At 40.9% G+C, this 26,496-nt stretch overlaps 1 protein-coding gene across 4 annotated transcripts; it reads left to right on the top strand.

The window, feature by feature from the left end:
- The first annotated feature begins 803 nt into the window (after nucleotides 1-803).
- zfyve28 (zinc finger, FYVE domain containing 28) lies at nucleotides 804-26,496 on the top strand. Of its 4 annotated transcripts, XM_040041918.1 has the most exons (15): nucleotides 804-1,184; nucleotides 9,987-10,605; nucleotides 17,708-17,848; nucleotides 19,827-19,964; nucleotides 20,145-20,347; nucleotides 20,482-20,571; nucleotides 20,670-20,759; nucleotides 20,842-20,943; nucleotides 21,033-22,520; nucleotides 22,719-22,814; nucleotides 23,504-23,667; nucleotides 23,757-23,873; nucleotides 25,083-25,187; nucleotides 25,322-25,425; nucleotides 25,524-26,496. In XM_040041918.1, exons 4-15 carry the CDS (start codon nucleotides 19,857-19,859, stop codon nucleotides 25,653-25,655), a joined length of 2,799 nt encoding a protein of 932 aa, XP_039897852.1. In that variant the 5' UTR covers nucleotides 804-1,184; nucleotides 9,987-10,605; nucleotides 17,708-17,848; nucleotides 19,827-19,856; the 3' UTR covers nucleotides 25,656-26,496. The 4 variants fall into 4 exon arrangements, with proteins under 4 accessions (XP_039897852.1, XP_039897849.1, XP_039897851.1 ...); XM_040041915.1 differs by lacking the exon at nucleotides 9,987-10,605; XM_040041917.1 differs by having other exon boundaries at nucleotides 804-10,605.

Genomic DNA, 26,496 nt, shown 5'->3' with positions numbered 1-26,496 from the left:
CACATCCTAAATCATACATTTATTTGATGAAATTTCCCTGTATTTGCCTGACATTTGATTTTAAAGTTAAAATGAAACAACATTGGGCTACTGTATTGTTTTTCTCACACAACTGAGTTATAAAAACTTAAAACCTCCACTACTCATACTTAAATATATGCATACACTATTAATACAATCTAGATAAGGGGGGGTCAAACCCAATTTCATCTCAAGTGGGCTGGGCCAGCGAAGCTATTGCATAACATTTTAAGAAGATAAAAATGTTATTAAATAAAATGTTAAATAAATCATTTTTTTTGTGATTTATTGAATATACTGTTACAAGTGTCAATTTGACACACTTCCTCCAGATTCTAAAATTATTGTAATGTAGTAAATTCAAATTTGTTTCTTAGGTAACAGAAAACAACTGTCATTAGTAAACTTTTCTTATCTGTTGCTTATGTTTTATTACATGAGGAAAAAGAAAGTACACCATCTTTAAATTTGAAGGGTTTACATATTAAAGCAATAAAAATAATATGGCCCTTACTTAGTCTCAAAATGAGGTTAATTCATCCTGGGATGAATTGCAAATGATGAGATATTATGCTGTATTTATCCAACCAAAATAATAATAACCCATATTCAGAACAATGGGGTAGTCCAAGGAACTCAGTAAGGTTCTAAGAAGGAGGATTGTAGAATTGTGCCATGAGTTTATATCGAGTTCTTTTGGAGAAAGAAGCTATTTTTGGAGGAGCACTTGAACGCACCACTTCCTGGGAAAGTGGGAGGTGAATGTTGTCAACGTGACTGTCATCGAGTAACGTTAGAGGGGCAGAGAACAGCGGAGCCTTCGGTGCTCCAGTTGTCTGTATCGTCGGGGACTTGGAAAGTGACTGGGCAGGTGGAGGGACAGGTTGCTAACCTCGGGCTTCAGGGAAAATGGAAATAAGTGGTTATTTCCCAATGCCTCCTTTGTGCGCCTTCAGAGCCTCGGTGTAACGTTCAGGACAACTTGCCGTACATTGTCTTTTTTCCTCCTATTTGGACCCAAGAAGCGCTAGCTAGCTTAGCCGCCAGCCAGCCGCCGATAGTGTCAGACACACAGGTACAGGAGAAGAGAGGAGGGGTTGGTGACAAAGGAAGGTGGCGAGGTAACGATGAACCGCTTTCGAAAGTGGCTGTATAAGCCCAAGGTAAGTTGTTGTGTCAGCCCCTGCAGTCAGTCATTTTTTATGCATAGAGCTCGCTAGCCTGATCATTTCATAGACTGTCAGCACATCTGCTAACGTTAGCCCGTGTTCCTGATGTTACACTGTATTAATCAGCAGCTATCCCCTTTGTTGTTGTTGATGCTTTTGTTTTGAAGCTGCAGTCAGGACTAACAATGCTACAGTCTGCCAATTTGGGCTAATACTCATTTACTTACATCTGTCTTCAGCTGACATTAGTGTTCATGTGATTCTGTCTTGTTATTTTAAAGGTTTGAAATACCTTAATAAATCAGTGATTAATAACAATCACAAGACCACATCAGAGCTGAAAAAATATTCGTTTTGCTTGTAATAGTAGTGTCATTATCAAGTCGTTACCACATAAGAGGAAATATTTTAAAAGGAGAATATATTTTTATAACAAAAGCTCATGTTTTTAATTTCCTTAAAAACTATTTGTTTTCATTATTGATTCTGCTGGATATTTTTTTAATAAACGGGTTTATCATTTGGTGCATATACATGCTAGAAAATAGCACCTTTTTAAAAAATAAAAAAAAGTGCAAAAAACATGATTAAAATAAAAGTATGTGTTTATTCCAAACAAAGAACAAATAAAACATGGCACAGTTTACCTGAATTTGTTATTCTGGTTGACGTTTTCCAAGATCCAAACCTTTTTTAAAGTAGAAGGTGACATATTAATATGGTTTTGTTGTAGTATCAGTTCAAAGTCCAAATATATTTTATTTATATCAGGCAGGACAAAGACACTTTGTTACAATTGATAAGGTGGACTTTAAGAAAACATTGTTTTGTAGCATCGAAGCCTTAAAGACCACCAAAATACCTACCAGCTATTTTTCTCATGCAGTTTATTTAAAATATTGATTGTCTCAGCTCTGTATACCATTTGTGAATACAGTCTGAAAAAAGGCAAAACAATCAAATCCTGCCCGGGAAACACATTTGTCAGCAAAATCGTCACTTTTTGGGTGCGCTAGTAATGGATGTGCTGTGATTCCTTAAATCAAGCTCAAAGTGTGGAAACATGCCTGACACAGCAGAGGAAGTATTAAAGGCTTGGTTGCCTTGTTAAATGAACAGTTCAGTATATGCCAACTGCAGCACCTTTTAGGATGAGTGAACGTGAACATTTCTCTGGATTGAAAATTCTTGTTAACTTTATAGCAGTGTGTTTGTGTCAGTATATTGACTTAAGGCTTGCACTTAAAAGGTTAAACCTGTGTCATAGCTGCTGTACATTGTAAGTCTTTAAAGATTATTAAGCCTCTTAAACAAGCTGTTGACTGGTGGAGGTAACTGTTATTTCTTGGCATGCTCCTGCTTTACTGAAAGTTCCTCGATGATAATGTTCAGAAAAACCCTTGTTATTATGATACCTGTGATAAGAGGTAAGTCAGCTGATAGGTCACTGTGCGTTTGAACTCCACACTCAAGGAATCATCGGACGAAACATCGGTGATTACAAGATATGCTGCATAGCTAAGCAGTTGTGATCACTCACAAGGCAAGCTAACCGAGCTTGAGCCGAACTATAGAGCATAGACCATGGGTGGGCAATTAATTTTCCCAAGAGGCCGTAGGAGAAACTGGGACTGTTGTGGACTTGCCCTACATTATGATTCGATTGGCTAGCAACAATGTGAGCAGAGCAACATAGTTCAGAGGGATTAACAGATGGAGTGGTGCCAGCCTGTTATGGTAAAGAGTGAGCTGAGCTGTCGATTTAAGTGCCAATCTATTTTCCTAGCTAACCTATGGCTTAAGATGCGTTCTGGGCACCTCCTAAGTGAGTTGTTCCGGTCCCATAAAGAAGGGGTCCAGGGGCAGAGCAAGGACATGTTGGAGACATCTCTTGGCTGTTTTAGAAGCACTTCAGTGTTCCCCCAGAAGAACTGAGGAGGTGGCTGGAGACAGGGTTTCCTGGGCATCGCTGAAAATAAATAAAACGTAATCAATTCATGTTCAATGTAAAGGGATTTTTTAGCCTTGGAGGAAGGGAGTTTCTACAGTATAGCAATAAAAAAAGTGTTTAATACATGAAAAATACGTTTTGCATTCGAAACCTTTAAAAGGTTTGGCAACACGTATTTCCAATTGGGAGCATAAGTAGAGTATAAGTCAGCCTTCTTGATAATAGAAAACTGCTGAATCACATCATCATTGGGTAATTATAATAAGAGCTTTTGCAACAGTAGTGTCACACAAGGCTTAGATAAAAGGCCTCTGATTACACTTTGTCCACCTGTTCTGGACCACATACACACACCTGCGTCATTCCCTGTTCCTGAGTCAAACTGTATTTGCTGTCGCAGCATTTCGGTGATCTGGGGTCAGGCCAAAGTGTTGGGGTTCACCAGAGTATTGTTACATTCGTAAACGACTACTGCCTCTAAAGTGCTGAGCTATTGCATCAGTGCCTTTTCTGCCAAATCACAGCTATGGTAGGATTGAAAAGAATTACGCATGAGTCTGTGGGATTTAAATGACCAGTTCTGCCTCAAAGGAGTGGGGAGAGGCGCTAAAAGCTTCTACAGTTGTGCCAATCAGCATGAAAAGGCAACAGTAATAAAGAAAGAAAGTTCAGATGACTTTGGCACATGGTGCTGAAGAGGCACTTTGCTAGCCAATAGTTGTTTAATTTGTTCTAAGAGAAAATATTTCTGTACTAATTAAAATCTGTTTCCATCCCCCATATTTTGGCATTTATTGTCAAACACCACATTGCATTGTCATTTCCATCAACAGTAAGTGGTTTATCACTGAACTATGCTCTCCTGGAGATAGAAAAATGTTGAATCAGCTTGTTCCTTTGACTGAAGCAGAGCTATTGATATTTCCATAGCTGCTCTGTACCTCTAAGATAAGTCACACAGAGCAGGACTTTTTTTGCCCCTGCCACACAATCCCTTCTTAGTCAAACTCAATGCATTAGTTCCTGGACAAGATGAATGTGTAAAGATGGATGTCCTGCTGAGAAGTACGCATGGGTTGGAAGGACATAATACTGCACTATTGACAGGTTAGGCTTTTTACATACTTTGTAGATCCTTAAACTGGTTGAGCTGGTTTTTATGCAGCTAGTTAGGCAACCCAAATATCTATAAAGAGCTCTCCTACCTGGTGTGTTTTGTAACTCAAGTTATATTTAGTGTGGAGAAGAGTTGTAGATCAAAAAGATAAGCTTGGAGAAGGATTAATAAGAGTGTGCTACATTGCACATTGCAGAAAACAAAGCCAAGACCAATGTTGGCGAGTGTTTCCTCACCTCTCGCTCATCAAGTTGCACAGTGACTGATTACAAAAGACAGGCGGCTAAACCTGGGCATTTCCTCTGTAGCCTGTGTTCCTCTCTGTGCTGGTATTCCATCAGGCATTCAGGAGCTGACCTTCAGCTTCACACCACCTCATCTGTCAGTGTGACGGGGCTCACAGGTCGCACCGAGCCCAGTGCACGCACCCCATTTTGCAGCACGCTACTAATTTTGCCCCTCTCCCCACAGGACATTTTAATGTGTAGATAGCTCATACTGCACTCCTCTTTATCTGAACGAAGCAGGTGATAACTTTTGTTTATAGTGTGCTGCTGCTTAATCTTTAGCATGGAAACAGATTGGCTTTTAGCTCGCAACACATCAAACATCAGCCAATGAGGTTTCCTCTTGGCAGATTTGATTAATTACATCATATTTCTAATAACTACTAGTGTTATTTAACAACAACAGTAATAATCATAATACTGACAATAATAATTTCATTTGTACAACACTTTAAAAAAACGTAACAGTTCGACTAAAACCACAAATTAAAGATAAGTACACACACATATAAAGACACAGTCAGCAATGTCATTTTGCAATTATTCCATCATACACACATTAGATCTGAACTATGGCCCAAACTAATAGGAGGAAGATTAAAGAAGCTAACCGATAAAAATTAATTTTCAGCAGGTATTTGTTGTTGGGCTGGGGAGAGCTGCTCCAATGTTTGAGTCAACATTCCTGCTTAAAAACTCAGAGGGAATTTTATATAACAGTAAACAAAGCTTGCATGAGATCAAATCTCTCGAAACTATGCATTTTTTATATAAAGAACAATGCTGTAAAATTATTAACTTGTAAATGAAACACGTCAAGGCAGGCAAGTATTTATCATGCTCATAAATCACTGTCAAACCATCATATGAGATACTCTGAAAAAGTTTATTTACACCATCAGAAAGACAGCGAGGGGCGCTGACAGCTGACGGTTTCGACAAAGAAACAGATTTTTTGCTTTCCCTTTGTTCTCTCTTTGTTGCCGGCCGTGTGGGCCCTTCTTGAAATGCATCATTTGAATTTGATTTGAAAAGAAATGTTCATGTATGAAGAGGTGGCGATGACACACAAACTAACAGACGCATCTGTTTGGAAAGTGGGAAAAGGCACAGTCATCAGACTTGTGACGCTTCACATTCTGGCTTTTTAAAAGACCAAAACCTAACACAAGTTTTCATTCCCATTAACACAGTTGTTACTAATACATTTATTGAATTATTAAATGGCTTCTAGGAAGAAGAGTTGAAACGATTAATAGAAACAGAAAAAAAAATCTGGTAAATTTTCAGATAATTAGATAAATATTAATTCTGAATTGTTGCTTTTTAAATAAAACACTGGGTTTATGTCATTTGAAGATGTCAGCTTGTGGTCTGTGATATGATGATTTTCATCGCAATGTTCATGTACAATGCAAATATTGATAGTAGTATATATCTTTGAGTTTATGCTGGTCAAGAGTGCATTTTTCAACTTTGCTTCTTTTTTTCAGTTTTCAATTTTAATCTTTATTCTGTCTTTTGTAACAAATGTGTAATTACATGTAAAGTATTTACATAATCCTTGTTTGTACCTTTAATTCATTTGATTTTGTTTCCTTGTCAATATGCCTCCAAGATTTAAAATTTTATCACACTTCATATATATTCTTATCAGAGGAAACCATAGCTGCTTATTTATTCTGTAATAATTGCTCCATGCTCTCGCTGTGCTTGTGTCTGGGGTTAGTCTTTGCACAGCCAGTTCTACATATTTGCCGCAGACTCGGTGTGCCAGCAAACTGGTGAGCAGTGGTCACTGTGGTTTCATATTTAGCCCAGTTTCTGGAGTTCCTTGTGGACATCCCATTCTGCTTACCCAACAGCCACGTGGTAATTGATTTGGTGTCAGCTGCTGGGATTTAGAGAGCTGACCCTAGTGCAGATTCAGGCAGGCCAGGCAATTGAAAGCCTTTTTAAATTCATTGCAGGGCTGTAAGCAGAACCCACTGTAAGAGGTGTGAGGGCACGATGATTGAAGGAAAGTAGCCGTGGAAAACAGTGAGATTTTGAAGTACCACAGAGAATCAGCAAGTCTCAGTCCTGACTGAGGGGGATGTACACTTTTCTACACCCTGTTTTTATTGGCATTGGTACCTTTTAAATTGCTCTCTTCATTATCATTGATGAAAAACATCACGATCACCTTTGTCTGTATTTATAAGTTTGACTGTTCTTGGAATTACCTGTAAATGAAGCGCCACCCCTCATGATTTGGCTTTTGTCTTCCCAGCAGAGGATGTGAGTGACAGAAGGAAAGGAGAATAGTAGGCTTGTATTTCTAGGTTAGATTTTGGATTTGGCTTTAGTTGAGAATAATGCAGCTTTTTATCAACACTGTAGGGGTTTTTCTTACTGAATTTTATAACTAAGAACATTCATGCTTTACACACTCTTTGCTTAACTGTTTAAGTAATTATCAGATTATCAGTTTGTGTCGTTTTTTCTGTAGCTTTTATGTACTCAAGGCCTCAATAGCAAGAGCTATTTTTTTTTAAAAGATTGCGCAAACTGGTATGGTTAAGTTAAAATGAAAAGAGAGAGCACATAAATATAATAGTGACAATAAGGGAAACAATATGAAAATCTATAATTTCTTCTAGACGCAGTAATGCTCTGTAATAGGTAAAACTGTTTTTGAAGGATTGGAAAGATACAGATTAGTAGTTTGGCAGCTGTAATGCATGAATGTAACAATGATGGGATAAATAAAATATATCATATGTTATCCTAAATTTTAAACTCAGACCACTAGAAATAACACATTGGATGTTTCAGCACCAAACCTATTGTTCCTTTTAGTTTGCTTTGCTTCGCCCTTTTATCGAGTTCACCTAAATGGGGATTCAGTCTGGAGACTGCTGGTTTTCCATCATCTGAAGCCTGCCTTGTCCTCTTCCTCTAATGTTTTGGGTCATTATCTTGCTGCAGGGTGAACCACTGACAAACCAGTTACTTGTGTTTATTTGTTGCCATCCATATTGAAGCATCTAGTACTAAATCCCGCAGTGCAGTATTTTCCTGATAATACACAGGTTGTCCCGACACTTCCTTTGCACAGACAGAGGGGTTTCTAACTAACCTTAACCCTAACCTGTGGAAGCATCGGGTTCCAGTGTTTTATTTATTTTCATTGCTACAAAAATGCCATAAGATCATTTTAAAAATAACTTTTTAACATGACTTTTCAGTTTATTTCTTTTCATTTTAAAAATGTAGGATTTTTGACGGCTATGAGCAAAGCACCTGCGAATGAAGTACCCTCCCCCACACCTTGGGCTTTGCCTACCACCTGCAGAGGATGGGAGAGAAATGAGGGAGAATGGCCAGTAACTTGGTTGCAGTCAGAAGTAATGCCGTTCTTTATCAACACTAGAAAACTGAAGAAAACTTTGCAATGTTTCAAGGCGTCATGTCTGTGAAGGTTCTCAGTCATCCAGGTCATCGTAGTCAAAGGAGCTTGCAAAGAAAAGCGTCTGGACTTCTTTAAGTTGCTTGAAGACGTTTCACCTCTCATCCGAGAAGCTTCTTCAGTTCTAAGGTCAAATGGTGGAGAGTCCCAGATGTTTCAAGGCCTAATTTACTTCTGGTGCTAAAGGGAGGCTTTAAGTTAATGCAGTTCATGACTAACAAAACAGTCCGTGTTCAGTAAAAGTTTTTTTTTAGCAGTTTTCCACTTACTTTTGTATCATGTTAATCTAAATTTTAATGCTGGGTATGCATCTAGCTGTTTTGCAGTGACGTTGAGGTATCAGGAGTAGGCTTTTAGGTATAATGCCATGTGCACAAGCATGATGACTGGCATAAATGTAAGCTTAGTTTACGCTTGCAGTTGTTACCTTTGCTCATGGTGGCATAAAAAGTAGTCATTATTGCTGATGACCCAGTGTCAGGTGGTTGTGTGTTTCTTAATTTTGTAACCTGCATCACGTGGCATGCATGCAAACTGGTTGACGTGGAGGCATGAGTCTATGTACTGGTCTTCCAGTTGGATTCCCAGTTGTCACAGAAGCTGTGCTGGGATTGCTCAACCAAAAGGAAAATGTGCGACTGTCTACAGAAAACTGTAGATGACCCGATAATTGTCGCTGTGCTTGGATGACATAGTTCCTTTATATCACCTCTTCTGTTGCTATTACAGCCGTGTAGCATATACTTTTCTCAGCAGTGACGTCTGTCATTTAGAGGTAGACAGCAGTAAGTCAAGCTCAAGTATAAAAGGTTACAACGCTGCGTTGATGTCATAATTGCTGTGCGCAATAACTGATGCATCAGGCATAACCGCAGCTTTAATCTCCACCGACGCCAAACAGAGGTGTGTGTTTGCCCACACAAGTACTGTAGTTATCCCGGGCTGGCATTGTGTGACATCCTGGACAATACTCATTCTCATTCAGTGATCACAACAGTCAGTATGTGGACAGAATTAGCTCGATTGACTTAGAAGTGTGTGACAAAACTACGGGGAGGACGTGCGTTACCGGACTTGCGTGTTGATTCATTAAAATCAGGAAAATTCTTAAAGTCTGGTCATCGCAGCATAAGAAAAGGGTCTGAGCATCTCAACGAATGCTTTCATCTGATTGGGACACCGAGCGATACATGGAAAAAAAAAAGTTGTGATTTTATCAAATCTAAAAAAGCGTTCCCTTCTCTAGCCTTGATCCAGCAAACATTACCGGATTGTATAACCAGATTATTTCTTGCATAAGAACGCTGAGGTTTTTGGGACGAGGGGTGTCCCCATGTGTCACCACATGACCATGGGGGGGGGTGGGATACTGGACAAGCCCCAGGGCCACCTAAATCCTCAGTGCACTTGTGTGTTCACTCTGCCTGCTCGGACCATGTGCTGGGCACATGCTTGGGTCGTTGCTGTAATACAACACCGGATTATTTCCATCCCTCACAGAGCAGACGGGCTCATAGATTATGTCATCAGCCCAGATGGGTTGAGCACTTTGATAATACTGAGTCAGTGCACTCAGTTAAGTTGGTAGCGTGCTGTGGACCCAGATCAACTTTCAGCTGGTTTGTGCAGAAATACTCCTCAGACATGAACACAGTTAAAGATTTATGTATTAAATATCTTAAAATGTGGTATTTATGGATGAAAGCCGACTATCAATAACTCTGAGGTAGGAAGGAAACTCCTGATGCGAGCTGAATACGAAGGGAATGACTCAACATAACTGGAAGTAAATCAGCATAACACGGCATTCTTAGAAAGATTATACTTTTTATTCTGCCAAACCTCATATAAATAGTGGTTGCAGAAGTTTCCTTGTTTTCTACCAAAAAGATTGGCTTGCTCTTGCCATGGCTTTTATGCTGAGTCCTGAATAATAAATAAGGTGATGAACTGTTCTCAGCTGCTTTCTGTTTTTTCTTTTTTTTGCCAGTCTGCCAGCTGACTGAAAGAAGCAGAGTGAACTGGTTTCCCCCTACAATATTTGCCTCTGATCGTTGGAAGGAAGCCAGAAGGCAGCAAATTGAGCCTGGAATAGAGTATGGAGGGCACAGCAAGGTTTCTCATAAGTCCCTCAAGTGGGCTCAATGTGCATGCACCGATGCTATGGATGCTCATGAAGCATTAGCCTGACAACCGTCATCATCTGCACAGTCTGAATAGGAATGAAATCAGCAGCTCAAGAAAAGAGCTGGCTGAGACGATCAAAATGCTGATCACACAGCGGCAGGGAACTTTCAGTAGCACGTTTCAATGAGAGTCACGCCGGCACCGCATGTTATTGATGTTAACGCTGAACAAAAAAACCCAGCAGAAATTCAACTGAGTCATTGTGAAGTGATGTTTGAGGGGTTTTTACTCTAATTGTCACTCTGGATGAAATCTTGGGATCTTGGTCACCTAAAATGATGAGTTTCTGACCGCAGTGGATGGAGATTTAGAGTCATCCCAGACAGAGGGCACCCAGGACAAGTGACAGCAGGACTATAACAGGAGAGTGGCACGCCACAGGGGACAAGAGCCAAATCTGCTGAATCATTTCCTCACGCAAGGTAGAGCTGTCATTGGTGGTGAATGATGATAACACAACTCACGAGTTCGGGAGTCAAATCCCCAGACGTTTACAACTTTTAGACCACGATATGACTCTGCTATTTTAAGAGAGATTTAAGAAATACATTTTTTGGCTCTTTCACAGTTATTCTAAAACTTTTAACAATTTTCTCTAAACTTTCAAAGTTTTTTTTATGTAGGCAGATGAAAGCAGGCGCTTGTTTCCAATGGATAGCTTGCCTTTTTTAAATTTTTGTTTGCTTTTTTAGAAGAGCCTGTAACATCATCATCGACTCATGACGCATGTAACAAAGTATATTACCACTGGAGACTGTGGATCTGAATCTGTGACAGAGGACTGGTCTGTGTTTTATTACTTTCAAAGGTCTGGAAAGCTTTTTTAGTGAATAAGTCATCGGTTTACTTTTAAAGACCAGTAAAGCTATTTCAGTGAGTATGTCATCAGTTTCTAACGAACATGTGTTCTGCTCTCCAGTCGATACCACTTAACTACTGAGTGTAAAAGGGACCTTGCAGATACAGCTGTTTTAGGGCAAACAGTATTTAAAACTTCACTGGTTTTATTTTTAAATGTAGTTATGAGTCTTTTTTATCTAGTGGGCGCTAATGTAAAAAATAATTTGGGTTTTGCCTCTCCTGGAGGGTGTCAGAATATACAGCATGTGCAGTTAAAATGTTTGTAAGGTCCTAAGTCCACTCCTACAGCCTGAAGCTCCTTGTTTGGAGTCCAAGCTTTTATTCCATGACTTATCTACATAACCATGTGCCACATTTGCATAATGCCCGTCTAGGCACGCCTAGTTTGGCACGCCTTCAGACAGACTTGTTTCAGCTGTGAGCATTTCATACCAGATGTTGCATTGTCGGTTGGAACAATGAGTACAAGTCTTGAAAACCCAGGAGATCACTTATAGTTTTAATTGCCGTGTCAACACAGCCACCCATTTATTTTCTTCCACTTATCCAATTGAGGGTCGCAGGGGTCCTGGAACCTATCCCAGTTGTCATAGGGCAGGAGGCGGGATAAATCACACCTACAACTAATGTAGAATCACCAATTAATGAAGCCATGTATGTCATTGGGTTGTGGGATGAAGTGAGTTACCCCAAGAGAAAACATGTTTACTCAACACAGAAAGGCCCCTGCCTGAATTTGAATCTGGGAAAGAGTGCTAACCATCACACCTCATCTTGTATTTCATTACTAATGAAAAGAACATAAAGTGGCTATCAAGTGCTTTAAATAGAGAATCAACCTAAACAAACAAAAGGTCAAAAGGTCAAAAGGCTAAAATGGATGAGATGAGATTAAAGGTTTTGGTGCAGAAGATTTTCAGGTTTTGAAAATGGGCTTCTGTAGTCTGTATGTCTTTGTAATGGCTGCATTAGTCTGATAATGTTGTGTCTGTTCACATGTAGCACATTATAACTCAACTAAATTTAAATTCACTTGAGCTGGTGCAGCTGTCTTAGAGGTTTTCACACTAGTGTCAGAAAAGGGGGCTGATGCAGACGTCTACACTGCATGAAATTCAGTCCTTTCATACCTTTGTACTAACTCTTATTAAATTATTATTCAATGCTGTGTGGTTCTGTAGACCAAACAGCTCACACATTCCTGCCTTTACCTAAATCAGCATGCCGTGAACACTGCTTGCCTTTGACTTATCCCCCATGATGCAATGCTGCAGGAATGTTTCCTCTTGTGTGAGGAATGCAGCAGGAGGAGGCTATAGCATGGTGTCTGTCTCAAACACTTCTTTTCTTCCTTCTTCAGCGTTGGCCTATATCCTTCAGAAAGTCTCCAACTGAATGCCGGCAGACTGTGAGAAGTGTTGTGTCCGGACTAGAAAAAGGTCTTTCACTGTCCCCCACTCCTGTTTCCTGTTTGGTCATTGACATTTGTATCATAGGCTCGCTCATTGTTGTTCAGTTGTCCAGTCGAACTGGCCTGTCTTGCCACTGCTGATGGCAGTGGCAAGACAGGCCAGTTCAGAGGTCGAATTTAGACAAAGAGGATAAATACCTCATCTTGCGATCATTTGGCTGTATTCCTGTATGAATAATATTTCGTTTGTGTTCATTTACCATTAGCCTACACATTCAGAGACACTTAGTTATATATATATATATATATATATATATTTTTTTTTTTTCCATTACAGTGATGCCAAATACACTCATGAAATGACAGAAGCATTTATTTATTAGCTAAACATCAGTATCAGATGATATTCCCTTTAACCATTTATCACTCAAGTTTCATGCAGACCTGATGGACTTATCTCATCTTTCAGGAACCATATGAATTTTCTCTCCCTCCCAACATAGTCAAGGAGTAAGGTAATGTGAAGCTCACATGGTAAAAACTAGGCGGAGCTGGGGATTTTCTGTCAGTGTTAAGATAGCAGTGATTACTTTGTGCTACCGTGATGCACAGCTTATCTCTGTAAAGAACATCTTCTCTTCTTTCCTAAACTGTTTTGTCACTTGAACAAATGGTTGAACAAACGGTCATTTAAAGATTTAAAGAGTGCTTGTAAAAAATCCTCACTCAACTTTGGACCACTAAAAAAATCTTGATAATCTTAGAATTATGACTTTTACTAACATTTAATGGCTTTTCCCCCCAGAAGTCTGCCTTTAGTCTCAGTGATCTGACTTTTCCTGTATAAATCTACTATTTTTCTCACAATTTGGGTGTTTTTATCCTCATAAACAGATTGAAGTCACTGAAAACATTTTCATTCATGAATTATTTTTAGTATTACCCTGGATTTATCATGTATTCATTTACAGTCTATGTAAGTAGGGTGTAAAGCAACCTTGTTAAGACAGAGAAACATGCTCAGACTCAGTTATGTGTGTTTGTATGGCCTTCTCTGCTCCCTGCTTCCATCTTATTCAGTAAACATAACACGGCATATGAAACATTGCATAAAAATTCACACACATGAACAAAATGTGCTGGGATATTATTGATTTTACTCGTAGCAAGTTGAAAAGCTGTGTTTGGATACAAAGTGGGTGTCGTATTGGCAATGACAAACATCTGCCCTACTGAAAGAGCCCTAAGCTCGAATTGAAATGCTGTTCTCCAGTCATCTTAACATGGGTCTTTACCTGGGAAAGACACATTATCTTCCTTGTGATTGCATTGCCATCTAATAAAAGTTTGACCTTGACAAAAAAAATGTACAAAATGTTCTTTTATTGTGCGCTACGTGTTAATTAGGATTGCCGGGACGTGTTTGGTTACTGCTAATAACCTTTCTAGAGCAGCATGTTCACAGTAGTTTTTCCACCTCGCAGTAATAATGCGACCCAGCTGTAGGAGATATCTCTGTTTTCTTCTTGCTGTTTCTTTCATTATTAATGAGCAAGAGAGTGAGGGAACAGCACCATGTATCATATTCAGAGAGAGAGAGAAGCACGCCTCCATGGGGAGAGCATCGTGCAACAGGAAACACTGCAAACTTAAGGGAAAAGATCCTGTGAGAGGTTCCGATAAATACCAGTATTCTCTGGTTTTTCACGTCATAAAAAAACACTTCCCGTCAGTGCACGGCAGGCAAATGTTTACTGGTGCAGCTCTCTCTGCTTCCAGTCTGCACAGTCATGCTGGCCTTTTGAGCTCCTGTGCCATCACCGAGGCTGCGTGGTTTGTGATGATGCACATCGGTATGTGGTCGCCGTTTTCAGAACCATTAACCTTTTGGTTAACAGAAGCCCTTCGCAGGATGTGTGTGTATGCGTTTGTGCACACTTGAAATGGAAATTTGGCATCTAGATTGTCCAGTTAAGTTTGAATTGCAATTATAGATGAACCGTTGTTGTGTTTCCATTTTTTAAACGTATCTTTTTCTGCCTGGTGTGTTGTGGCTGTGTGTTTGTGCTTCGCGCTCAGCCTTGAAGTGATTTGCTGTGTTGTGCGTTTTCGCCACAGTGAAGAGCGCATGGCAGGAGATATCCACCAGCGCTAGGCTCTCTAATTACACCTGCTCTTCCAGGGAGCTTTTATACCACAGTACTGTGGAAAAGTCTTGCGCCACTCCTCATTTCCTTGTATTTTGCTTCCAAGGAGCCAAAATTTCTTGTAATTTCTTAAAGTTGCCTTAAGCAGTTTAGTTAGTTTTCCACGCTTTCTGAGGGTATTTCAAAACGTTTTTATTTTCACAGTTTTAACACAGTTTGATGGGCGTGAAATCGTTTTTGCACCAACATTGTAATTCCCAAAGATATATTATCTGAAAACATGACATATCGTGGCACAAAGAAGTCACAAGGGTCAAATGTATGGAGGAGATCAGGAGATGGGTACAACAGTGAGTGTCTGTAGCCATCTCTAACACGGTGGAGGCTCTGTCATGGTTTGGGTCTGTCTTTCAGCCAGTCATGTTGGGGATCTTGTCAGAATTAAAATTATGAGTGCAGAAAAGTTATTGTCAGATTGGATCCACCATACAGTACGATCTGGAAAGCAACAGATTCATTATTCAATATGACAATGACCCCAAATGCACTGCCAATGGAGTAAAATTGTTCCTGGATTGGAAAAAAATACACACACAGGAGCCCCAAGTTCAGCATTATTGAAGCAGTGTTGGATCATCTTGATAGAGGACAGAAAATGTGGCCAAACTTGGAAGAACAACTCTGAATGCCCTTCATATGTTTGCGCCTCTAAACACTCAGATTTCTTATTTTCCTAAGAAAACCTAAAGAAATAAGGTGTGGCTCAAGACTTTTGCACAGCATTGTTTATAAACCTTTGTTAGCTCCTTTTGTTTAGATTTTAGCAGGGTTAGTCATTTATTTCCTCATATGTGTTTGTGAAATGTGCGTATGTACGAATATGAATTTCTATTGTATTTCTCACAAATCAATCCCAGCAAATGGGAAAGCAACCTGCGCTACGCTGGCCTTTACAGCGCCCTACTTACCTGATTTTATTTTTGTCCCTAAAGATCAGCAGTATGTTGGTTTGTTATACGTCCTCTGTGTCCTGTTAGTGCTTAATTGCTTTGGCGTGACTTCTCCCTCTGTTGTGCTCTTTTTATTTTGCTCCTTTCGTGTGAGATTAGCTCCTGTATGAGAAATGAAAAGTTGCCTTGAAGCGTTAAATTGACAGCTGGGTACAAAGTACGTTTACATAAACACTCCACCTGTTAACAAAAGGTTAAGTGGTAAAACAACGTTAATAACAACAGAGATTTAATACAGTATACCACTGACTTGTACAGCCTACGCAGAAAGTGGTAAGAGAACAAAATGTATTTATACCTAGAAATCCACTGTGCAGTCTACAAGTGGAAATGAATGAATACAACATACAGTTCTCTTACTTGATTATTAGTTCCTCAGTAAAGAGTTGAAGAGCAAATTAGAAAATATTTTTTATTACTTTTACTTGGTTTCCTTTCTATTTGCAGGGTGGTTCTTTATTGTAACTATGCTTCTTGGCAATAAATCTTATTCCACTTAATTCCCTTAAATGTTGCCATGTTTAAGGAGAAGTAATAATCAGTAATAATCAACCAAACACAAGGCTCAATGCATACAGTTAACAAGAGAGAGAGCATACAATGATGAATAATGATCTACACCCTGTAATGAAAGTAATATAATTAGGAAATCCATTTTGAATCGTGACATCATCTTTCAGCTAGAAATCTGTTTTGTTTTTTTGCTCAGCTGTTAGAAATTCCCCCTTCAAACCCTGAGTGTGAGTGACTCACCGACCCAACAAATCCATCCAAAAATCTTGTTTAGCTTCAGCTGTATAACCGTAGCGCTTTGTTAAGTGAGCAGAGCGTCGATTTTTCTGTTTTTTTAGTAACAAATGTCTGATAAACGCAACACAATGGATGACTTCTTGTGTTTTATTGTTAGGGCATTTTAAACAGCACCAATTTTGTTATGAACGGTTAGGTAACACAGGTGTTATTAATCATATTTAAACCCGAGCAGAACCTTCGCCACTGTCGTTAGTAACACCTGTGTTTCCCTGCTGCTTAATGTGAGAGGGTTGCTGCGAAAAAGGCCTGTGGTAAGATGCATGAGTGTCTGTCTAAATCCAATCCAGGCTAACACTAAGACATAACCATAAAGTGTGCACTGAATGCTAAAGTCAGTTTGAGTGTATGTATCTTCATAAGAATGATCACAAAAGCCATCGGTAGCGATCATGCTGTTAGCCCTGTGACTGGCAACCTGTCCAGAGTTGACCCTGAAGAAGATAAGCTGTTAAGAAAATGCATGGGTAGATGATATCAGCGACTGTTGTGAAAGTAAAAACACAACAGTTACGTGACATATTTTATATATCGACATCTGGGTCAGGAGTCAAACATCTTACCAAAGTGTCTGAAGACTTCCAAGTCCTTGCTTTACCTTGTCTGTATTGTTTCTAGTAAAGGTTTTGTTGTTTGCTTTCATGTAAACACTGTGCTTTTTATGACATGTACGATTAGGTCAGATGACTTTGTGCCTTGTGCCCCGTCCAGAACCAGTTAGGGTGCTCAACCTTTTTGAACTGCTTGCTTTGCCGCTAAGTTAATAATGTTTACTAAACGAAAGACATTCACTAAAATATTAAATGAACACTTCATGGTTTTTTAATTGTCTGACAGAGTAACATTCAGAAACTACTGCTCTGGGGGATCAGTGTCACTCAGGATGATTTCAAATGCTTTCTGTCTCTAATAATTCCATTCAGTGCTTATGTTTTAATACCCAGAATACTCAAATATGCCTAAAGATGGCCAATTATATTATATTATTTGCAGAAAATGCTAATATACTAGTATAATACTAATATGCTAATTTTGTAGCTAAGGCTACCTTTATCAAAAAGTGAGAAGAGGCTTTATGTGATGGATGAGGCACAATAGTTAAACCCAGAAGTGAATAGAAATAATACCCCTAATCTCTATAGATGAACGATGGTAAGAAATAACAGTCAGTGATAAAAGGATAGATACACATCATAAAGTAATTGAAACTTATAAGCTTATGCCATTTACATTGCCTTGCTTTGATTGTCAAATACTGAAATGACTGCTTTGTGTTTCTGTGCAGAGGACAGACCCTCAGCTCTTGGCCCAGTTCTATTACGCCGATGAAGAGCTGAACCAGGTGGCCACAGAGCTGGATAGTCTTGACGGCAGGAAGGACCCTCAGAGATGTACCCTGCTGGTCAACCAGTTCAGATCCTGTCAGGTTGGCAGATAACAAGCAAAACTTTCACTGTCTTTTATTACAAGCAATGCATGTAGATACGCGAATCTGTAATTTAGGTAAATTAACCCCGATTTTGGGTTTGGTTTTGATTTCCTTTGCTTGTTTTAATGTAATTGACATGATTTCCTGACTCTAACCTGATTTGGCCTCTCAACTAAAAATAAAGACAGCCACTATTATCCCTTTCCGGACACAGGCGCGGTGATATGACTGTTGCCTTAGTAAACACTGCATGAAACAGTCTTGCTGATAAGTGAGATAAGTAGACTTTGCTTGGAAGCCATCAGTTGACACAGTTAACTTTGCTCTGATAACACAGAGCCCTGTGTCACGTGGGCTCTCTGTAAATGATTACCGGAGTGGCTTCTTTAGAAAGAGGCATTTTATAACCTGAGATGATTTCCTTTTGGGATTAGAGTTGGTTTATTGGTCTCATTTTAATCTTCTGAATATAAATCAGGTTGAATCTGAGCCACAGAACAAGAATCTTAAGGTGTGAATTCATGGTGGGTTATTTATGTGCTCGTGCAGCGCATTGTTGCAGGTTTTCATGAGGTCAAGGCTGAGAGGAGATTAGCGGGTGATGCTGGGCATGAGTGATGGCTGCTATGCTGCGTCATGCTGAAAGACCTAGAGGTGGTAGGGGAGGTTTTCATGTGACCTGTTGTGCCTTAGCCTCCTCCCCACTGGCAGAGCGCACGGGGAGAACCACCTAATAAGGTCATCACTTGATCCCCGACTGTTCTCTTTCCTCTCCATCCTTCTCTCTGCCGTGCTGCCACCTTTTTTTTTCTTCTCCATTATATTCTCAATTAGGCTGATTTTTAATTAGTCTCTGATTTTTTTCAATGAAAATATTTAACAGCCATTCCTAAGCACTTATACATTTAGAGAGGAGGCTTTTTAGAGTGGCTTCTCTCAAAGGCATTAAGTTTTTTTTGAGAATGACTGAAGCAGCATGATACCCCATAGCCCAGAGGCCCTAAGAATAGAAAGCAAGTACATTCAAGCCAAAATGTTGTGCTTGAACCTGCCACTGCAGCTATCAGCTCTTATTCATGGACCTCTGCGGGGGTTGCTGGCATGCTGCTCACATTATGTTGGCACTGCTGTTCTTACAGTGTGGCCTGCTGGAACAGGCGTGCGTGTGCCTTTCAAAATGGACAAAGATTGAGATGGATGGAGAAACATAAGAGACAGGCAGAGAAGAGGCCAGATGAGGACAATAAGGAGAGTGAGATGGGCTTAAAAAAAAAAAAAAGGAGGAAGGAAGCTAGTCTTGTGTCATATTCAGGGTGTCGCTGCAGTCGCAACTCCTGAATACGTGGAAACAAACATAAGTGAAGGTTATCACCAGTGTCCCCTGCTGGGAGGCGCTCACAGACGTTGAGGTGGCACTTGGACCGGCCCCAGACACATGTGCAGAACACAGCCATAAAGGAATCAGTGGTTAAGCTCTCCCTCTCAAAGCTTTTTAATCTCTCCTCGGGGCGAGCAGAGAAAGACGCAGTGCTGTGCCCGACAAGATTACAGTGCACAGTGCAGCTGCAGTTGAGTGAAAGGCTCATTGTAAGTCATTGTTACGGCTGTTGTACATGCCAGCGGCACATAAGCTCTTGATTAGCTCTTGTTGTATGTGACAGTGCATTTTCACTGCTGGAATTATGGGCTTTAGTTCAATGTTTTTATTGAAGGAAAATGTAGCTGTGAGGGCCATAATGGTCTCATGTGTTTGTCAAGTTGTTCCCATTCACGTCCTAATCAATGGTCCTCAGACACTGCGCTATAATGGCCTTCTTGAAAGGGTGACCGATGTTTAAGCACGGATTATTGACCAAGATTAGTTAAACAAAACAAAACAAAAAAAACGCTTTTCAAGAACAGACTTTCACTCGCTCGTGTTTTTCTCTGCCACTAGTTCAATTTAGTTTTCTGTCACTCCCGTGTTCATCTGCAGGACAACGTGTTGAACATCATCAGTCAGATCATGGATGAATGTATCCCCTTCGACCGGGCCAACAGAGATTTTTGTGTCAAGTTCCCCGAGGAGATTCGTCATGACAACTTGGCAGGGCAACTGTGGTTTGGAGCCGAGGTAGTGTATTCACAACTTCATCAATCTGGGAAAAAAATGACCTTTCTCTGGCTCAAAACAAAATGATATTTAATTTTTTTTTTTTTTTCACACACTGAGTTTTTTGAATGCCAAGTGTGCCATCGTAAACAATTTAATTCTCTGTGCATAATTATATTGTCTCTGCTTGTTCCTGTCCAGTGTTTGGCTGCAGGCTCCATTATCATGAACAGGGAGATAGAGAGCATAGCTATGAGACCCCTAGCTAAGGATCTTACTCGCAGCTTGGAGGAGGTACGCAACATCACCAGAGACCAGGCCCTGCGAGACCTCAACTTGTACACAGACCGCATGAAGGACGCATTGCGACATTTTGACAGCCTTTTTGCTGAGTTTGAGCTCAGGTAAAAATAGAGACAAGACTTTATTATCAGTGGTATGCACTGGGTTAATCTGGATTTATCGTCCACTTAATGATATTTCTGCAAGTGTGCCAAAAAGTCATTACGTTCCACTTTCTGTTTTCTTCCACTGGCAGCTATGTGTCAGCCATGGTGCCTGTGAAGTCTCCCAAAGAATACTATGTACAGCAGGAGGTGATTGTGCTCTTCTGTGAGACTGTGGAGAGGTGAATTTATAGACAGACATTTTTCTGCTAAATAATCCTCTTCTGTGAAATACCACACAGAGATGATGCGGTTAATTTGACTACTTTTTTTATTTCAGGGCCCTAAAGTTGGGCTATCTCACACAGGACATGATTGATGACTATGAACCCGCACTGATGTTTACAATTCCCAGACTGGCCATTGTGTGGTAAGTGTTGTCTGTCCTTTCACCGCCCTCTTTGTTTTCCATTCCTTTGCACCCTCTTACAGAATTTTAAACATGTTTTTAGTGGGCTGGTTGTGTATCCAGAGGGACCTCTCAACCTAGACCGAAAATCAGAGGATATGTCTGAGCTCTTCAGGCCTTTTCGCACTTTACTGAAGAAAATAAGGTAAAAGCCATGAATATCTAACATGGCAACATATGTATTTTTTCACAGTTTATCACTATGCTCCAGCTATCCTGTGCTGCTTTTTTCAGAGACCTGCTCCAGACCCTGACTGAGGAGGAGTTGATGACGCTAGAGAGAAACTTGTGCATTTCTCAAGAAGGGGAGTTGTCCACAAGCCAGGCGCTGGCCACAAACGGCGTACCAGCTCCAGTCCAAGAGAATCACTCGTCCTGCAGTCCTGCTAATGAAATCTCCAAAAGGGGGAGTGAGGGAGAAGAGGAGCCACCGGCTGTGCTTGTCTGTCCCAGTCAGGAGGAAGAGTTGGCAGGAGTGGAAAAAGGCTGGGAGGAGGTGGAAACTGTGAGGGGAGAGGAGGAACAGGAGCAGGGTTTACTCTGTGAGGAGGCAGAGGAGGCTGAGCTGGCATGCTCCATGCAGTACGATGAGGAGGAACTGGAGCAGCTCAACATGATGGTGTACCGCGTGGGAGACGAGATGTCGACTCTGCTGTCGCCTCCCAGCCAGGGTCAATCTCCAGCCCACGATCCCAACAGAGGACAGCCTGCAGGCTCCAGTGGGGTTTCCAGCACAGAGGTCTCTCCACGCAGAATCTTGGGGAGCCGAGGAAAGACGGGCATTTGTACAGAGGAGGAAGACAGGGTCTTCTTCATGGAGGACCTGGATGCAGCAGGAGAACACATCACCAGAGAGCCTCGCTGTTATGTCACCTCTCCTCCCAAAGAGTCTGCTCGTCCTGTGCAGCGCAAGCTCGCACCGAGGCCAGACTCGGTTAGGAACGGCTGGTTTTCTGAGACAACATCTGAGCAGCCTTGTCCACAGCCACGCAACCTGAACACACACTGCCCAACTGCAAAGTGTCCCCCTTGTACTAATGTCCCTGGTTCAGAACCTCTGCCTTACACCAATGGGTGGGACATGGGTTTAGAGGGGACAGCGTCTGAAACAGCTGAAGTCATCGCCCATCGTATGGGAGGCATGAAGCTGTCTGCTACAGTCATCTTCAACCCTCACTCACCCAGCTTGACAGAACTGGCTGTGGACAAGCTGCTGCTACCTCGGCCTACTCCCTCTGAGATTGAGCCCTGTGGCCCCCTGGTGGCCACTCACTGCCTGCTCAACTCTTGCGTCTGCTGTGGCAGCTGCGAGGATGGCCACGAGGATGCCATCACCACAGAGACTACTGGACTCGGTTTAGGGCTCGCTCTGGGATTGGACAAACATTGTACGACGCCTGCCTCCAGCGCTGTCATTCAGTCCTCTGCTTGTCGGCTCCCCCCTCGTCCTCACGAACACAACAATAAGGACGACGTGGCCCATTTGAGCCCTCCTTCCTCCCGCTCTGCAGAGCCACTGGAAGAGGCTCCTGGGCTGGGACACCAGGCTCAGGATTGTAGCTCTAGTGTCAGAAATGGAGCCTCCCCATGTAATCACCAGCTGAGGACTGAAAAAAGACATGCTAGTGGCGGCCGACAGAGGGACAAGGAGATGGATAACGAAAATCCAGAAAATAAGGATATGAAGAGGTACACCAAAGAGGACAACAGGAGAAGCTCCAGGTGTGTTTCAGTTTCATTTTACAATATTTTATGTGGCGAACATGGACTCCTCCATGCTCCATTAACACATATCCAGTTTGTTTTGTTTTCCTTCATTCATCACAATTTTCCACTTTCTTTTCTCTTAATATTCATATCCGTTTGTTTTGTTTAAGTCTTTATATATATACATGAATTTCTGTATTTGGTTATTTTTAGTTTTCAGAACTCTCCACTCAGCTCTGTGTCAGGTAGTGACTGTGAGAGTGTGTCGGTCACCACATGTAGTCTGTCGAGCAGTGCATATACACCCAGGTAACAAATCATTCATCCAAATGTGTGTCTGTCTCATGTTTGTGCTTACTTCCTGCTCACATTCACAGTAACTAAAGAAACCTTTAATGGCTAATTTTTAAAAAATGATGCATTTGTTAATTTGGGCAGAGTAAATGGTGTTATTGTGCATTTATTTCCACTTTGTATTAAAGTGGAGCTTCAGAGATTTTATTCCTGGACTCCACCAGAGGAGCTTTGCAAAGTTAAGATGGTCCTCATTTATTTTATTTTGGACCATTAGTTAATTTACTGTCTAAATCAAGCTTTTTTAGCTCCTCTCACTTTAAGGCAACTCCACTTTTGTTCTGATTGGCTGCCTCTTGCAAACAGAAGGTTTGAACTGAGGCTTTGTAGGGGTGCTGTTGTCACAGCCAGAGCTGTGTACCAGAAGTATCCACTCTCATCTACATTGTGCAGTTTTCAAGAATAGAAAAAGAAAACAGAAGCAGAGCATTAAGAGCAAACTGAACCGTTTGGCTCTCAGGATGTCTCGTACATAGTGAATTTGTATGCATATATAAGAGGAAAATCAGGAAAAGGATAATTGGTCCACTTTAAATATGGAAATCTGCTTTTATTGATGTAAACTGACTGTGAAAATGATGTATGGACGTTTGGGGACAGATGTTAATTGATGATCCTTCACTGTGTCTCACCGCTCCCTTCAGTCCTGTCAGCAGTCTGACTCCCAGCTCAGGGACATCAGAAGACCCGGACCAGCAGGAGATCCAGCTGGCCGTACAAGTTGCCAAAGCAGCGGCCAGAAACAAGATCAGATCTCGTTTCCACAGCAGCAGCGACCTCATCCACCGTCTCTTTGTCTGTATATCAGGTATAAAAGCTCTCATTCTTGATTCGCTCTCTACTCACCTCTTTTTCTCGCTTGGCCTGATCTCCATTCTGTGTTTTTGTGTGATGCAGGTGTTGCTGATCAGCTGCAGACCAACTATGCGAGTGACCTTCGCAGCATCCTCAAGACTCTTTTTGAAGTCATGGCAACCAAGTGTGAGGAAGGAGACAATGATAAGCAGAAGAAAGGTCAGAAAGGTGTTTTTTGATTATGAGATATTTTTAGTGTTACAATATTTTGCTTTCTCTCTTTAACAGACTAAAGACTGAAGTCAAAACAGCCTTTTGAATTAAGCAGAAGTAGTAACTAGTATTTAGTCATATTGCTCAAAAGATTAAACTTTCTTATAAAGATTTAACCAGTGGCCACAATATGATTTTCTTTTAATCAAAACAATGGATTATGGATCGTGTGACACACCATACCTACCACCTTACTTAATGAGCCTGATGTTTCCCTAATGAGGCTCCATGTGAAAGAAATTAACTCTAAATTAACAGTGATAGGTGCGCACCCCCAAGTGAGCAAAAAAAGCTGCTTAACATAAAACAGAACACATTTCTGATCATGAAAAACTGCTTATTTAAAAATAAATAAATAATAATAGTTTAATCCCATTATAATGAGATTTAATCCCCATTTGAAAAACAAAAATTCACAAATGTAGTCACTGGAGAGCATGTTCAAATACTGCTATTCTCTTTATCCTCATTGCCACATTTGCAACACCTGATATTTGCATCAAAAGTCTCAGTTAGATGCAACATAAATAAATAATAGCAAATGTTACTAGCATTTTAGCTCTTTATGGCATGGTTGGAAACTGACGAAAAATGGTGGTAGCTGGGTCTTTGTAAGGAATATGCCCTGGTTTCATTATATAAAGCTGTAGAGTTAAATTTTCCTCGAGTTCTGTTTTCTTTAAATAAAGCTGTTAGGCCTGCACTGTCGCCCCAAAATTTTCTAGATGGCACCTGACAGGGGTGCAAGTGCACATCAGGCATGTCTTTTTACACTGCCAGCTCCCTAGTACACACAGTGTTTTATTGGAAAAATATGCTAAAAAAATCACAAGAAAAATACACAACCACATCAAAACAGAACCAGGTGCTTGGCCCAAAACAAGCTGATGACAAATGTAATAAAACGACAGCTTGCACAGTAATGGACACAGCAGTGCAATCTTAAATTGCATGCTGTTAGTCACATTATCTAGTCACTTCATCCTCCCATTACTGTTTCATATTAACAGTTAATTAAGTTCATATGTGAAAACAGCTTAGAAAACACTATAGGGTCTTTGCTAACAGCAGTTTTGCACTGTTGTTTGTAACTGAGCTGTTAAACTAAATAACAATCAGTCACACAACACACATTTCTTCTTTTATGGTGTTCAGCGGGGCCTGTTATGCGCAGCGCAGTCCTGGAGGACTGTGCTCTGTGTCAGGAGACCATTTCCTCATCGGAATTGGCAGCCAAGGCCCGTGAGGGCCAGTTCGAAGGTCAGCAAATCCACAAACAGACTCACACAGATTTTTTTTGAAATGTCAGCCAGTTCCTTTCTCCTTCTCTCAGCAAACGTTAAGCTGGTGACAGCTCTGCTTTGTGTTTACTGTTTCTTTTTGGCTCTGTGCAGACCCTCCTGACTGGGTCCCCGATGAAGCCTGCAACTCCTGCATTGCCTGCAAGGCTCCGTTCACTGTTATCCGCAGGAAACATCACTGTAGAAGCTGCGGAAAGGTACGATCTGTTCGGTTTAACGTGAACTCGATCAAACGGATAATTCATGCGTTATCATGTGGATGGTAAGTGATACGCTGCATGATGTGTCGTTTCAGATCTTCTGCTCTCGCTGCTCTTCCCATTCTGCTCCGCTGCCTCGATACGGTCAGGTGAAGCCTGTCAGGGTCTGCACACACTGCTACATGTTCCATGTCACGCCCTTCTACAGTGACAAGGCGGGCATCTGACCTCAGAAAACCATGCGAATGCACAGTCTGCCACAACAAGGACATATGCAACAGACAGAAAGCTGTGTACAAAGCAAAAGCAGCACTGCTCGGGTAACCCCTAATGGTCGTAATTGTACCAGCTAAGCATGGCCATTCAAAGATGACACGTCAGAAATTCCAGACAAAAAGCCACAGAATTCCGATTTAATATTTCTAAGAGATTCTGGTGTGTCAGCAGGTTTCTCTGCACCCACATGATGCACAAATGCCTGTACATGTTTTTTAAAAACAGGAAAGAGGAAAAGCTGGCAATAACAGATATTAAACTGGCATTGTGCAGCAGTCCTCTGTAGCAAAATCGAAACAGGCCTCCTTTTTTCCCCTCTTCTTTCTTGTTTTTCCTTTTCATTTTTTAGCTTCCGGTGTAAATGAAAGGACTTTGTGAAATATTTCCGATGCTTTAGCGAGCTTCCTATATTTGTGCCCGAACTGTCACGAGTCTTGGATTAATCAAAAGAATGTAAGTTGTGATCAACATGTAAATAACGGTAATTCTGGTAATAAAAACACTAAAATGTCTTCAGTAAACATTTGCTCTGCACTGGAACTGAAAAGCAACCGTCACCGGTCCACCAGTCCCAGTCAAGCAAAAGTGAACGATGGACGACTTTTATATTGAGATTCCTTCATGCTTTTAATGGCAGTGAATGTCTAATTCTGTATCACTTTGTAAGATGGAGTCTGAATTTCAACAAGACTGTCCATTCACCTCTCCACGGTTATGGGCTGTGCCCATTGCTTTTACTGTTGCACCACGGCACGCTGAGTTTTCTCCGGGGACTCTCCTGCACGCTGAGAT

Source organism: Simochromis diagramma, unplaced genomic scaffold, assembly GCF_900408965.1.
Source record: "Simochromis diagramma unplaced genomic scaffold, fSimDia1.1 OVJJ01000304.1, whole genome shotgun sequence".
Taxonomy (NCBI): domain Eukaryota; kingdom Metazoa; phylum Chordata; class Actinopteri; order Cichliformes; family Cichlidae; genus Simochromis; species Simochromis diagramma.
This window is presented reverse-complemented; position numbering and strand designations above follow the sequence as displayed.

Excerpts from the sequence above, each read along its gene's own strand:
- zfyve28 (XM_040041915.1), top strand. The coding sequence starts at position 1,149 with ATGAACCGCTTTCGAAAGTGGCTGTATAAGCCCAAG. Across the intron at positions 1,185-17,707 it reads AGTGGCTGTATAAGCCCAAG|AGGACAGACCCTCAGCTCTT; the intron begins GTAAGTTGTTGT and ends GTTTCTGTGCAG. Across the intron at positions 20,760-20,841 it reads CCCAGACTGGCCATTGTGTG|TGGGCTGGTTGTGTATCCAG; the intron begins GTAAGTGTTGTC and ends ACATGTTTTTAG.